At 37.4% G+C, this 16389-nt stretch overlaps 1 protein-coding gene across 6 annotated transcripts in view; it reads left to right on the top strand.

Annotated features, from left to right (window-relative positions):
* Positions 1 to 16389, top strand: part of PDE1A (phosphodiesterase 1A) — a 189545-nt gene that overhangs the window by 56932 nt on the left and 116224 nt on the right. Inside the window, exon 1 of one of the 6 annotated variants that reach the window (XM_063341667.1) lies at positions 4847 to 5295. The exons of the other annotated variants lie outside the window; for them this stretch is intronic. Coding sequence (XP_063197737.1) covers positions 5243 to 5295 — 53 coding nt within the window. The 5' untranslated portion in view covers positions 4847 to 5242. Of the gene's footprint in view, positions 1 to 4846; positions 5296 to 16389 lie in introns of those variants that run through there. 6 annotated transcript variants of the gene reach the window in all.

Here is a 16389-nt window from a genome sequence, read left to right as displayed (position 1 = left end):
TTATTTACTCTATTTTCTCCTCCAAGGCAAGGCTAATGATAAAAGGCTATATAAGCTTATATAGGCTTTTAAAAATCTACCCTTAAAAACCCTCTTGTGATTCCATGAACAGATTCCCTCAGCAATTAATGTGCTTATTATTTTCCACTGAAGAGTATTCTTGTCGCCATATTACTGCAACTTATGGACCTATAAGCTATTTTGCAGCACATTATTTCTTGACCACAAGAATAAGGAAAATAGTTTGTTTCCATAAATTTACATGGCTACGCTTATAATCTGGAAGTGTTTTAATTATGTTTCCTTTTACTTTTCTTTTCTTTAGGCTACATTATATGTGACTTTATGCCTTTCCTCGTACGAGATGTTTTCTAGTTTTCTGTTTTTTCAAGGTTTAGTCCAGTGTGTCTTTGCTGAATCTTTTGCCCCAAAGCAAGAAACAGTGCTTCAGGTGAGCTTTAGGAATACAGAGAGAATGGGAGGTTGCTCTTCTGGATGATACTCCCTTTTAAATGTCCCAATGTGATGCTCGTTTTTTCATAAGACTGTGTTAGTATGCTTAGTTTATGATTCACTGCTACTTCCCATGCATTTTCTGAAGAATTGCTGCCTAGCCAATGGCCCCTTCTCCACCAGATTATTCCCATTTGTATGTAGAGCTTGGTATTTTTCATATCTTCTTTTTTTTCTGAACATTTCTGAAGTTTGTCAAGGACATTCATGAGAGCTTACTAGCTCAATATTGCCAGTGCTGGACTAAGTATATCACCTATATCCATCTAAACCATTGAAGAAAACATTGAATGGTGCTGGCTCTGGGACAGCAAGCTTCTTAGACAAATTATCTTTCTACTTTGACATAATTACTACTCTTTCAGTAGTTTGCCAATTATTTTTCTTACTTATATTCCAGCAGTTTCATAAAGATAGTTTCTTTTTTCCCATATGTGGTTGATCATGCGTTTGTAATTTCTTTGCCTTCCTTTTCTGTTGGTCCTCCCACCTCTCTATCTTTCTACAAGGGTGGATGAGCCCTTAAACCCCGACACATATCTTCATTAGCCAGTAGATATTTTTAGATAGAAAGTAGAAAGAATCTATCTGACACATACAGGTTACTGGTTTTTAAATTTACAATCTTGATTGCCGATAGCTTTGAAATTAAAGTAGGAAAAGTAACTGCATTTCTAGACTTCTGGCAAAGAGCTACAGATCAATAAGAAGTATGTGGCATTAAAACAAGCAGAATAAAATATTTTGGGTTCTAGCTTACATGTAATCTTTTGACTTGAGACATAGTACTAAATATCAAATTACTTAACTATTGCTATCGATCTTGAGGTTAGGGAAACTCGTGTTTTCTGAGAGGTAAAGTATTACATACTTTTGGGCCGAAAAGTCTTCTTTCACATGAACATATGCGTGGGAGGTGAAATAAAAATAGCATGCATGACATGGAAAGAGCAGTGGTCATTGGTTGTGATGGGTGAACAATAGCAACGCTAATTGGAAAATAAATTGAAAAACAAGCAATTCAGGAGTTTTCTGCTTGAGATCAATCAGTGTTGGCAAATTAAATAAGATAACTCTAGGGCATCATTGAAATAGATTTTTACCATTCTAATTACGGCTGAAGGGTTAAGTCTGAAGTAATAAATATGATTAAAATTATCTACAGAGGGCTTTTAAAAATTGCAATAATGCTTTCAAGCAGAATACTTCCTCATTCTAATAAAAATGCACCTCTTCAGTGCATTCTGTGTATCAGATCCAGTATATCCTACAATTTGCTAATATTACTCCAGTATCCTCTGACACTGTAATCTGCAAAAGGTTACACGCAGGTTGAGGGAGGTGATTCTCCCCCTCTACTCTGCTCTGGTAAGAAGCCACCTGGAGTACTGTGTCCAGCTCTCAAGTCCCCAGCACAAGAAAGACATGGACCTGCGAAGGGCCACAAAGATGATCAGAGGGCTGGAGCACCTCTCCAATGAAGACAGGCTGAGAGAGTTGGGGTTGTTCAGCCTGGAGAAGAGAAGGCTCCAGAGAGACCTTATAGTGGCCTTCCAGCATCTGAAGGGGGCCTACAAGAAAGCTGGAGAGAAACTTTTTACAAGGGCATGTAGTGATAGGATGAGGGGTAATGTCTTCAAACTGGAAGAGAGTAGATTTTGATTAGATATCAAGAAGAAATTTTTCACTATGAGGGTGGCGAGGCACTGAAACAGGGAACAGGTTGCCCAGGGAAGCTGTGGATGCCCCATCCCTGGAGGTGTTCAAGGCCAGGCTGGATGGGGCTTTGAGCAGCCTGGTCTAGTGGGAGGTGTCCCTGCCCAGGGCAGGGAGGTTGGAACTAGATGATCTTTAAGGTCCCTTCCAACCTAAACCATTCTATGATTGTATGATTCTATGGTTTTTATACATGTGATTCTTCCACTGAACAAATGCAGGAAAAATCTTAGTGAGGCTCAGGCTTCAAGCAGTGTAGTTAATCTGTCGTATCTGTCTGAAATGCTCTTTCTTGAAGAATTTGTGTGAATACTTATTCAACGTAGATGTGACTTCTGAATACCATAAGAAAAAAGTCAGTAGGTTGTTGACATGTTGAATGAAAAAATGGATGAAAACCAATGCAATTAAAGTGATGTTCTGTTACCATTTTAAATTACTATTTTCTTTCCCTGTCTTTTTTGTTTTAACAGCTCAAAATTCCTTGTAGCCAAATAACTACACTGCAGGAATTTCAGCTGCCCCAAATAGTGCTTTATACGGTGTCATGCTTGAATGGAAGTTCCATGAACAACAACGTGCATTGGACTAGGCCCAGAAAACTTTACTTTTAAGATGCATACTAGTTTCAGGACCAATAAAACTGCTAGGTGAAAGGTTGGGGAGTTCAATGGAAAAACATATTTAGTATAGGTCTCACTGAGACTTTGGAGATATTTGTTTTTCTTTCGAAACTCTCAGAAGATATTGGGATTTTTAGCCTGAGCTACAGGTAATCCCTCTGAATAACAGAAATATAGCAGTCCTATGCATGTAATGTGAAACAGAAAGAAAAGGGAGATTTCCTTGTGATTTTCAGCTTTCTGTATAGACAGTGAGTGAACACACTTCAAAAAGCAGATAATTATTTTGAAATGCTGAAACCCAGAGCAGGAGAACTGCATGAAGAAAAACGGGAATGTTGGCAAACAATAAGTAAGATCATGGCTACATGAAAGTCTTTAAAAATATGACAACACTCTGAACACTGCATATTGTTGAAGAAGGATCTTCAGATTCTTCAGATCCTTCAAGATCTTGGCAAAAACTAATCTGTGATCTGATAAAGATAATTGTTTACCTGACGAAGGTGTATTTCTCTCTGCTTCTCAAAGGAGTAGAAATGAAAAGTGGAGCAAGGTGAAACTGAATTGACACAAAATAACCGGTGATGTCTGGCTGATAATTTTTCCTTTAGATAATTGCTCCATGTCTGTGTGAAGAAAATAGCTTATACAGTGTGGGGATTAGTTTCTGGGTCCTTTCAGGCTAATCAAACTTGACATTGTCACTCTGTTGTGTAAGCAATATATATTAGCTCTAGGAAGAGATTTTACCTGTTTCAGTGAAATCCACAAAACTGCTAAATTTTCCTTTGTGGAAATACATGTTACTGGAATGTTCGTTTTCTCTCTGTTTGTTATATAGCATTATTTCATGGAAATTTTTTTAATTTAATAATAATTTGTGCATAATGTAATATGAAATTTTTCGGTCATATACAGCCTAAGACATATCTCAGTGTTACTTACTGTGCTTTTTCTGTGGACTTACAGTGCCCCTCAAACTTAATTTGGTAATGCCAGTGTGTATGCACTTAACTGTGTAAATCTACCGCTCTTCTGCTCTCCCTCCAGCCAATAATGCAATTGCAAAGGATGCCCAGCCTTCCTGATCCAACCTGCCATGCACCAATAACTTCACCTAGCACATACCGAGTGCTTTTCAAGAGTTAAACCGAGAGGGAGCTCCAGTGTTGGGTCAAGGGAAGAAAGAATTGCAGGCAGGTCCTTTGCTGCCTTGGCAGGAAGGGGGCACACGGTTCCAGGGTACGGTGCAGCTAGAGCGTGCAGCTACACACATGGTGATGGCTTGCAGCTGGTTTACGTCTCCTCTGGCCGGCTTCCATGTTTCCCGTCAAGCCCAGTGCCAGCCCAGCTTTGTTATGGGCCCTTTGCAGTGCCCAGGAAATGGCATCTCACCTGAACCGCTCATGGCTTCAGTTCGCTGAGAACTGAAAGCCGCTTCTGCTTTATAGCTTTCTTGACAGCCTGTGTTCGCTGCAGTTGAATTCTTCCTGATTTATGTCAGCGTGATGTCAGAGCAAGCTTTTCAGTTTGGATCTCTGTTGAAATCTTATCTTGCAAACAGTTAACAGTTTGCTACTGTCACTATCTGATCTTGGTCATTTTTGTTTTCCTCGCTCACGTAGTGTCGGTTTGTTTTATGTAGTTGTGGTCCTACCAGCTGCAAACACCATATTATGCTTCAGCGAACTCTAGGTTATTAGGTTATGAATGCTAAAAATTATGAGCAGTACTTTAATTTGCATAGTTATATCCACACATCATCCAGAGTGAATAAAAGCCAGATTGTAAAATAATTACTATCTCTTGAAGTAGAGCCAGCCTCACAGACCAGATCCATCCGTCTTCATTAATTTGTATACAGTTCTTTTACCAGAACAAACTTTCTGAAGGTACTCGCATGGGAATGCTGAAACAGCTGCACAACTTTTATTTTGAAGAAAAAAAAGTTGAGCCTCGGAACAGTGTGTTTTAAAGAGAGAGAGAGAGAGAGAGAGTGACTCTGCATTTAAGACTTTGACCAGCATGTGTATGAAGTGCTCTCAGGGCTGGAATAATCTAACAAATTTTTACCTGGATAGCACTTGGCAAAGCTCCCCTCTTTTCTTGCACAGTTGAAAGGAATCCAGTACAATTCTGTGCTTCAATCAGCTTGACTCCAGTTTCGCACAGCCTGCCTGGTTTGGTAGTGCACGGCCGTGCCTGGCTTATGTGGCCTCTATGGCCCTTTTCTGCTCCACTGTCAGAAAGAGGGAGGGAGGCTTCCCCCAGCACCAAAATATCATTCTGTGTACTCTCTGCAGCACAGTAGCTAAGAACAAGTTTCCCGATTACTGCCTGGTCTTTTTGGAGCTATTTGCTGGAAGAAGTCTTTTTCCCCACTTTAAATGGATGATTGTGTTACAATCAAGAAAAAGCATCTCCAAAGACCAATCTTTAGGTAAGTGATGTTATTATTACTTTGAACTGAAAGTGTTATGAACTTTACTCTCTACATCCTATTTATTAACTTAAAGTTCATATGCAAACACACAAAAAATTGTTCACAAGAAAGAGTTTAATATTGCGTAGCCTAGTAACGTATTATTTTGGTGCTCAAAATATATTTTTTTCACTTGAACTGAGAATTTATGGAAGTTCTTTTTCCTCTCCTCTCTGTCATTTGTGTTCTCTAAAGTTTTGTGTGGGATTGTCTTTATTATGAAAGTGGAGCAGCGTAGCTCTTGAAAACTTTTTTTTTGTGTGTGTTTTATTTTCCTACAGCTCTGCAGTCCCTCAGAGTATTCTGGAATTATAGAACTGTTTAAGTTTGGAACGTGGTTCTTGGTTGGTTTAGCTCATTACGTCCGGATGGCAGAATTTTAATACTTGAAATGATACACCTTTCAGAGTAAAGTAGCTTGCTTACTGGGATGGGCAGACAAGTGCTTAAAGAGTAACTAATCCATCAGACTCTTCTGCTAGGAAAGGTTCAAGTTTAAAGAGTAATAAGTTGGAGTTTTTGTGAGGTGGTTCTTCACTGCTTCCTACATATGTTAGTTTGATCTATGAAATGTCTTTATGATTTCAGCTTATTTTATATTTTAAAGTCCATTATAAAATTATTTTTACAGATCAGGATTAGATCTAATTTGTTTGTGCTTTTTACCATGGGAAACCCCTTTCTTTCCTTTGGCCAGTCCTAGCTTCAGACTGAGTGACCTTGAGTGGGAAATAATGTTTCTCAAACTGCTATGGATAAGGATGCAGCGGCTGTAAGATTAAACAAACCTGCAATAGTTCACGCTTCTGTTTGTGGCTGGTGACAGCTTTAACAAAACTCCAGTTCTTACTGGGTGACATCAGTAGGAAGTATATTGTAACCACAGTGTTGATATGACAAATAAAAATAAAATTATAGATGGTCCCAGCGCAAATACGGTCTTGTAATTTATGGGATTGTCACTACTGATGTCATATATTGTGGGAGTACAGTAAGGGTTGGTATTGCAGCTCCAGAGTAAGGTCAGACAGGTAGTCATGGCAGGATTATGTACTACTAATGTTACATGTGGAGAAATCTTTCAGTATTTACAGCTATGGTACAGAAAGAAAATCTGGACGTTAAAAGGATACTATGGGAGTGAAATGACTTAACTGTTAACCTTAAATTTTAATGTCCTGTGTGGATTTGCCATGCAATTTATATCGTAAATTAAATTAAACATTTCACACTTTGCTTTGTTAAAGCGGAGTTAAGAAGTTATTTCACAGAAAGCTTTTGACTGATGATTAAGAGACATTTGATATTTTTCTGAAGGGATGTCTTTTTATTTAAGCTAATAGTTGAGTTGAATATATTTCTGTTTAAACATCAATAATTGTTTTTAAGGATGTGTGATAATTATCCCATAAGCTGTAACTTTTTTCAAAAAAAATCTTTTAAATGCACATTCCTCACAGTCTCTTGGAGCCATTAGAATTGCGGGTGAGTAAGTGTATATTTCCTGATGTATTTAGGAATCTGCTATAGAAATCTGCGGTAGCTAGTGTAGTACCGGATAGTTTGCAAGAGCTTTCTTAACGGATGTTTCCCTAAATTGTTTTGTGGGAGTGAACTTAACTCAATGAAATACAAGAAGTTTCAACATTTCTGACTGAAATCCATTCCTGCAAATCAGTTCTAAATACAGAACGGCAACTAACTACTGTTGGCATGCTTAATCCAGAGCGAGAAAACCCCTAATATGGAAAGCCCCCTAAGAGTCCACGGCTCTGCAGTGACTCTTCTGGCAAAAGATCTCTGTAATACTACAGTAAATGCTTAAGAAACATTTCCAAGGTCGAGACCAGCATAATATTTTAGTCAGCTCAAACAGAAAGACAATCTCTGTATGCCGTAAAGATCATATCGTGTACAATAAATACAGATGCTATCAAAGTACATTAAAGAGCTGTTTTTCTAATGTGTGTTCATTTTCCTTATGACTTTGGAAAATATTCCTCCAGTGAGAAAGTGTTCTTGTACAAGAATTGTGAAGTTTTAGCCTAAGTCCCTTTAATCCTGTAGTTTTCTCTCCATGTAGGTAAAATGGTTTTACTGGGCACATTGGGGTAACTGAATCAGCAGTCTAGTCAATTTTCCCTCAAAAAGAAAAGAAAAAGGAAGAAAATATCAAATTACTCAAATTTTATATATATTCATATTTATTCATGTTTCACCTACAGCCAACACTAACTGTAGTTACTCTTAAAAATCAGGTCTTTCTTGGGAGCTATGTCAGATCTTAATAAGTACATATGAATGTCTTCCTACGAGCAACGTTACATTTACAGTGGATCTATACTTTTACTTGAGTTGTCCTCCCAGTAATGTAAAAAATATGTTGAGTATCTATTCTAAATTATCCCTTCAATATCACCAGTCGTCTACATAAGAATGGGATAGGTATTATGTTTCAAGATGGGAAACTCAATAATAAAAAGGCATTTCTGACTAATTTTCAGATTTTTTGTAAAAGTCCTGAATTAATGAAGTAAACTTATTCAAATACTGGGAACAAAGTGTAACTTCTGGTATTTGCTGCATGGTAGTGCTTGGAAATAACTAAAAAATTCATTCAGAAATATAACTGTGTGAAAAAGCCAAGCTTATGAATCATGTTGAAATGATTACCAAAGCACATCAATTTGGATAAAGTTTTGTAATTGCATCAGAAACCGACTGCCAAATACATAGAGATTCCTGTATTCCTTACTATCAAAAGAACAGTCTGCTATATGCAAAGATGTATTTCAACAGAACTTGTAGCTTGGATATTCACTGGCTATTTTAATGCTGACATAAATTACTGAGGACATTCCATATTTTTCTTAAGAACAGCATCTTCAGCATGTTTGCTATAACTGGAGATGGTGAAATTAATTCAAACAATAAACAAATCAGCTTTCTCAAAGAAAGCAGTGGGAGCTTCATAGCTCTGACATTTAAAATTGGACTGAATAAAGCCATATAAAATATGCTGTAGGGAACAAATCCTTCCCTGCCAACTGCATAGATTAGATGATGACATAATAGGTGTTTTAGTTCTCAAATTTTTATGATTTCTATTAACATAAGAATCTACACAGTCATTAGTCAAAGCTTATACTGAAGCTAACATTTTTCTGCACTCTACTTCAGTCTTTGGGTGGGTGTTGTATGACTTTGGTCTTCTTGGTCTTGACTGTGAATGGAAGCAAAAGGATCAGAGTGTCACAAGGCAAGTTGTTCTTCTGGTGTCTCTGCCTTGGCAGGAGCCAAGAAAACCTGGAATTATTTCAAGAAACCCATGGTCTTTTGAGATTTCCAGATCAATGGCAGTTGGATAATTAACAAAGAATTTGTCCTTGCTGTGTAATGGCTTTGATTTAAGGCTCTTAATGTGTTTTAAAAATATTAATGTGTTAGCTGCAAAATACCTCTTTTCTGTTCTGCACATTTTCTGTGGTCTCATGCAATTTTGGATCAAGTGTTCTGCTTTAGAGCAGTAGGGACAGAAAAATAGGGCTTATGGTGCTGAATGCAAGTGAAAGAACAAGGGTGAAGAACACTTGTTTTCCAGCTCTTCAGGGAGCTCTATTATTATCTTTTCTATGGTGTCTGCATATGAGAGATGCTCCTTGTACTGCGGCTGTTGTTCCACTATCTTTTTTCATTATATATATGAATGTTATATTAACTGCAATTAACTAGGCTGGATCTCTCTGTAACTTTGAATTCTCCTTTACTGAGAAAATGACCCAGTCCAGTCCTTTGGTCTCTTGCATCTGGTCTCTTAAAATATATACAGCTGATTGAATATTTTATTCTGTACTAAAATGAGCTCCAAAAATTGAATGCTGATCCTCGTTGTAATCCAGTGGCAGAAACTATTCCAACATGATTTTTCACCACTACAGGGCACAGCAGTAATTATATACTGTATATACTGTATGGTATATTGTAAATGTTTATGTTGCTGTGATTTTTGGAATAAGAGTAATCCATATCAATAACTTCTCATTTTTTTTCCACTTACATGCAGTGTAATAAAATACAGAAACAGCATGTTCTGTGACTTCTAGATATTGTAAGTTTTTGGCAGAGACTTTCTTCCTCTTGAAAAAATATATTAACAAGTATTTTCTAGCAAAAAATAACCATCACTGTAATGTCCTTACATGTCTTGTCTTTTCTTTCTTTTCTTTCCTTTTTTTTTTTTTTTTCCCCGCCTCTCCTGGATGCTCAAAATATTCAGGAGTCCTACCAAGGACAAGGAAATACATCCTCATACTATTCTAATGCATTAAGTTTTTTCCTATTTGTGAGTTCTGTCTTACTCTCTTTATCCTGTAGCTTCAATATAGTATGCACTGAACAGGTATATTTGTGTTTTCCATGGGCATAACTGGTGTTTCCACCTTTTCAATGAGTGTCTGTAGAAAAGGTACCAAATCAGAACAACATATGAAGGGGAAGCGGCTTATTCAGTAAACGTGAAAAAAATTGTGTACCTGCGGGCAGCCTAGAAAGTAGTAGATTTTAGCTGCTTAGAAGCTCATAAAAAAAAAAAAAGGATGTTTTCTCCCTTTATTTTGTAGGGGCCTTCAGATGGTCCAAATTATGGTTGTCTTTATAGTGTGTGTGGGGAATAAGCAGACATATGGGAATCTTTGCCAGGTTTATGTTGAATTGTTCACTGCAATTATGATGAATGTACATTATATATCATTATTGCTAGTGATAGCTTAATTGTAAATTAATGTAGCGTATTAATTTTATGAGTGACAATTTATTCCTGTGGTGTAGGAGGAAGGTGGGCAGGGAAGAAAAGATGCAGTCATCCTTTGCTTTTTGCTCTAAGGAAAGGCTAGCATGTAAAAACACAGCTCCATAAGAAGACCCTGAAATCACAGTCTGTTTCTTGGTTGCCCCTTGCCCTAATGGCAAAGTTTGCTGCAACTTCTGCAAAACAACATATAGTTCGTAGCCACAGCCATCCTGCTGGTGATGTTACTAAAGGTATTTTCTGCCCTAACTGCTTATTTCTACCTCTTCCCTTGTGGCTTTAGTGGCGATGCTGATTGATAAATACCCAAAGATGTTACATAGTTGCATGTTGGTTTACAATGTCAACAGTCTTTAAAAATGACAGTACCTTAGAAGAGCTCACTTATACATTGGAATGAGAAAAAGGTTGGTGTAAGTGAGTAAGAATAAAAAAATTGGGCTTTAGGAGGAGGATTGAGAGGACAGGAGTGTCTGCTCCTAGCATGATAACAGGCTATGAAAAAAGAATTTGATTGAAGCGGTAAGTGAGCACATTTTTGAGGAGTATCCAGAACATTATGAAGGGTGTAAAAACTTCTTAGAAATTCAGACTAATAAATTACACTGTTTTTGAGAACCATGTAACTTCCAGAAGATGGTGGAAAGGAAGATAAAATGTAAAGCACTACATCAAAAAATTCGTCAGTAGGTGGCATTTTGTAAATTAAGAAAGTGAGAGAGACAGAATGGGAGATTAAGTAGGGGGAAAGCATGGAGAATCCAATCTTCAGACAGATGATACACGTGTATTCAATAAGTAGATTGAAAGGAGGCAGAACCAAGTACGTTATAAATGCAAAAGAAAAGGAGCAAATGTCTTACATTTGCTTTTTTAGCTTAAAGCTGTTCAGATACATTTGAACAGCTGTCCAAATGTTAGTATTCAACCCCTTAATCATACTAGAAGAAGGTGAATAAATACATTTTAGAAATTTCAGCAAGAAAAAAGCCTGATTGAAATTCAGTGAATTGCTCTATAATATAGGTAGCTTGGCCATAACTGGATTGAGATAGGAAGTTAGAAGAGTGTCCCAGTAGTCTAGATTGCTGTTGAAGTGGCGAGGGGAATCCTGACTGGTTTTAAGAACGGACTTGTGAAAAGGAGCATTGTTCTGGTACTTTCAACAGCTGAAAACAAAAGCTTTTGGTGGATAAGAATTATCAGATTATTTATATTTTAGCCTACTAAACTTCCTAACTTAAGACAGTTCATTAATGAGGGCACGCTTATTTATTTAAGTGAAAAGCATTTTGTTTTATCTTGTTGTATATCCAGTTTTGTTCTGCCCTGAGTTACATTCTCTAGGGAGCGTACCATATGAAAAATAATCTTGCCTATGTATCTCAAGCTTTTTCTTACAATGTTCCCTTTACTTTGTTCCTATGTAATCAAGAGCTGATTTAACAGTAACTTTGACTGTAGACTTCTGAAGAGCAAATGTTCAGTGAGAATTGATGTGCCATTCAGTGATTAACATTTTCATCTCTAAGGATTATTTGAATTAGAATTAAAGTCATTTGCATGGTTTGGAAGGACATTCTCAGAAAAGTCAGGTTATGCCTCGACCAAGATCAGAAGAGGTAATTTTTCAGGTAGTACCAGAAGAGCAGCAGCAGATCAGGCATAGTTGGTTGCTTTTCAGAAGAGTTAAGAAGGAAAGAGTAGAACTTCTCCTATTATCCCTGAAGAAATGGGAGTGATGAGCAGTGACTGTACAGCTGTCACCTGGCTTTGTGGCAGCACGCCTTCAAGAGGAGAAAGCAGTGAAGAAGGTACAAGAGAAAGTTCAAAAGAATACTGAATTTTTTGCACATCCTAGAAAATAGGACAATAAGGCAGCAAAGAAATTGAATCCATTGAGGTCTAAGGCTGAATTAATTTTTTCCCTGGTTGTGAAATTTTTTTTTTCTCCTATTTTTCTCTGAAAAATCAGGAGTGAATATATAGTTCTTTCTGCGGTGTAATTAATTTATTCTGGAGGCAGACTGAAGAAGTAAATTATATATGCAAGTATTTGGGGTCCTGGCACTGTGAAACATTCATTGTATTGGAAATATGTTTTGTCAGACCTAAAAGCCATAAAAAAACCCTGTTATGCTGCATTCTTCAGTTTTTTGAGACAAGACCAACAAGTGAAGAAGAAACACTGTAAATGGATATGGTGAAAAGCACTGTCCCACCACACAGATTAGCAGTGATTTATATTTTCAAACTGGTAGGAAAAGGAGCTGTAACAAAAGGTAGGAGTCACTCTAATTTCACAGACCTTGCAGCCTTCAGTTTAGTGGGAGAAATTTATTTTTGCTCCTCTCCTGCGTTATCCTTTTGTAGAAAGTCGTATGTTTAAATCACCTGATAAGAATACTCATTTCTGATTTCCTGAAGCATTAGTTCCTTCAGTTCCCACAGAGTACATGGCATCTGTCTTGTCTCAGGTTAGCATGCTTCGTATCCCTGTAAGAAAGACCATGAGGAAACCCGTAGCTTAACCATTGCAGCGGCTCCATCAAGAAAACTTAAGGATTCAGCAGAGGAAACATGCGCCATCTTGCATGTTTAAGTAATAGGTAGGTTTTACGTGTTGTAAATGCAGATTTTTTAATTTGTCTCTGTGGTGGTGAGAAGGATGCATTGGAGCATGGCTTAGCATCTGGCCAGTGGCAGGGATTGGGGTGAAGGTAGGTCTCTTGCCTCTGTACCTGGGAGTGGGAATTAGTAGAGGAGGGGGGTGGGGGGCTGACTCCCGCTGGAAGCAGCAGCAAAGAGGGGAAGTGAGGTTCCTTTATACAGTTTTTACACAGTTGTTTCTATCAAACCAGGCCGAATATCTTCCAGTATAATCCTGGCTAGATAATAGGGAATCTCATGACCATTGGTTTAAAAACCAGACTGGGAAGACTTTCTGGGTTCCTAATTCGCCTGTGTGCACATAAATGCACTTGAAGCAAAAGAAATCCTGATTCACTCACGTAGTGGATCCATGTACGTTGGGGCTGGTCACAGTATTGAGATGCTCATTAGCATTTGTTCATTAAGCTGCTTGGAAATTATCTTCCCTAAATAGGAGAATGAGAATGGGGTATCTCAGGAAGACATGAAATTTAAAATATTTTTCTTTTTTTTTTTTTCCTGTTATAGGCTTAATATTTCAATGTATTCTGTGTTTGTAATATTTTGGCTTGCCCCTAAGGACCTATTGGATAACGCTGTTAAAAATTGATTTCCAAACCAGGAAAGAACAGTAAAGAACAATCCAAGCCAACACTGTTTATTACTGGATGTTATAGGAATCTTGACTTCTGAAATGATTAATTTTCCATTAAACAAGCTTACACTTGCAAGCACTCACTTTAATTCTTCAAAATTTCTCCTTTTATGTACATAAAATAATAGATAATAGAAGAAAATGACAGAAACTGTCTGCCAACCTAAGAGGGATATGTATCTTGATTTACTTTTTAAATTAGTCTGAAGGTGAAAACAGGATTTGGCAAGGCATTAAAAAGTTTATATTTTAAATATTTCTAACTTTCTGACATGACTGTGATGCCTATGAGGCAATAAAGACAAAGTCATGAAGAAAACTAGTGAAGCCAAAAGAGGGACTGGGGAACAGTTTACATAAAGCTTCGGAACTGTTATCCCAAAGTGTTTTCTGAATTCTGCTCTCAAGAATGATTTTAAATTTATTTTAAAAATGTGAATTTTGATGACCTTCATAGACAACTGCATAGACTGCATTGGCATAAGCCTGTGGTTTTCTGAGCTCAGCTGCTGGTGTGCAAAATTGGACTTTACTGGTATGTTCTTTAATAAGAACTTAGCTGGCCATTGTAACACTACATTTAAAATTATACCATGTGCTTTAATGTTCTTTTCTGGCAATCTGGTTTTATTCAGAGTTTGGAAACCTGAAATTCCTCAGGAAAGAGGGGAGAATAAAAAGGACTTGAAAGCTTCATGCATAATACAGGGTCATCTAGAAATACTGACTTAACTAATAGAAGCAGTTCAGTTATGTTAGCCTTAACTAATACCTTAACTCATATACATAAACTTGTACTTAGCCTTAAATAAAACTCTGTCTTCATTTATATATTGTGATCTCAGTGTAAAATTAGCCTGCCCAATGTTAAACTAACCAGAAAATGTAGATTTTCTTTCTAACCAGAAAATGTAGAAAGTTTTCTTCTTTCTATAGTATCAAGCGTAACTCATTTTCAGCTTCCCTATGTGTCTCTGCAAGGCATTATGTTGTGTTATGGAGACATAACAAAATTTTTATTTTTAACAAGAAGCGTGCATGGAAATGTAGAAAAAGAAATATTTTCCATTACTTCATATTTAAGTTTTTAAATTATTACTGTAATACTAGGAGTTGTAAGCCAGGAATGTTGGATGATTACAGAAAGAGCAAGCAAAAAAATTGCAAATCGTGGAAATATCATTTATTGATCAAATATTTCTAAAAATTAAGTCCATCATGAACTACTATAATAGGTGCTTTCTAAGCATGGCTATTTATAGATCATTGTACTATTATGAAAGAGCCTGCCCTCAATTTGTTAATCTTGAAGATTATGCTTTACCATAATAAGAATAAATCCAACGTTGTCTATTACTACTTTTGTACCATGCTACCATTTAGTAGGCTCAGTCCAGATTGAGAGCCTTTCCTGCTAAGTGGCACATTAATACAGACTCTTGAGTGCATTTTGATGATAGATTCACAAAAAGTTAAAAATATTAGAAATCTCATCAAAAGGAGAGGATAACTCGGGGGGATGGCTGTGGATGGATGGTCAGTGATATAAGGAGGGGGAAAGCCAGGCATGTCGTTGATGCTGGAGGTGGAGATCAGTTCACAGTTAGAGTGGAGGAGGAGTCAAGCCTGGCTGTTTGTAGATGGAGAAGGTCACTGCACACTGGTAGTGGGAGGGGAAGAGACCTGGGTTTTAGGAAAGGTTGAAGAAAGAGCTGGTGATTCTAAGTAGGAAAGGACAAAGGAAAGGAGACAAGTAGGAGGATCGGTCATGGTGTAAGCAAGTGAATCTATGTTTACATTGTAAATTAAGTCTGAAGAATCTTATTCCCTTACCTCCACTTACCTTGCAATGGAGACAGGGTTTCTCCAGCACTGTGTGTGCCCATTGCTGCTCTGGGAGCCGCTGAGGCACCCCACAAGCTTGTGCCGATGCAGGTCTTGCGATGACTGCACGGTAACTTCTGGCAGTGTCAAGCCGGATTTTGAGTGCTGCTGTTTCCACTCCAAGGTCTTTCCCTGCTGCTCCAAATTTCTGTGCTTCCTCTCTACTTTTTTCAAGCTGACTCCTTTGTTTTAGAAGTCTCTTCATAATTCCCCAGTTAATGTTTGATGTGGCTGGTGGTCATCTTCCTCTTTAACATAAACGGTTTTGGGAAAGGACCCTTTCAGAGAGTTTTGTGTATCCCATCCACACATGCTATTTATGCTCATGCTCCTATTTTAACAGCTGATGTTATCTGGCCCTTTCGCTCTAGCTGGACCCTGCAAGCATCCCCACAGATGCAGATGAAGAGTCAGGATTTTAAATATGGGATGTCGCCATCAGAATTGAACTTGATGATGATTGGGGTGAATATGTAAATGGTATAAAACAATGCAAAATGCAGTGGCTTTAGTGGCAGGGGAACACTGAGAAGTTGGATAGGAGTTTGTGGAATTGAGAAAGGAAGGATGATGAGGAAGTTTACAGAGATGATGTGCAGAAAAAAAAAAGAAAAAAGAGAAAAAATGGATAATAAGTTAAAGCAAAATTAAAAGAGGAAGAGAATGAGTAACAGAATATAATGAGTAATGTGGAAATGTAAAGATAAGCAGGTGGTGAGCTGACAAAAAAATTAATGAGAATATGGTCATTTGCAGTTTTACATGCATACTCATCCCTTAATACACTAAAACATAAATTGTGTTAATTACTCCATCTTATCTGTAGGTAGACCACAGATAGTGACACTGGTGAAATACATTAAATATTTAATGTCAGGCTGATGGTCTGTTTGGGACACTGCTGGTGTGCTGTTTTTTACTATTCTAGGCAAACTTTTCCAAGGTTAATGATGAATTCAAGAGACATTACAAGAACAGTTGTTGAGTCATTTTCCAACTGGCATGAGTGAGCGTTGTAATGTTTCTCGTTATTAAAAATGTCTGACTCCTTAAG

This window comes from Chroicocephalus ridibundus, chromosome 7, assembly GCF_963924245.1.
Source record: "Chroicocephalus ridibundus chromosome 7, bChrRid1.1, whole genome shotgun sequence".
Taxonomy (NCBI): Eukaryota; Metazoa; Chordata; class Aves; order Charadriiformes; family Laridae; genus Chroicocephalus; species Chroicocephalus ridibundus.
The sequence above is the reverse complement of the archived record's forward strand: the minus strand, read 5'-3'. Positions and strand labels throughout refer to the sequence as shown.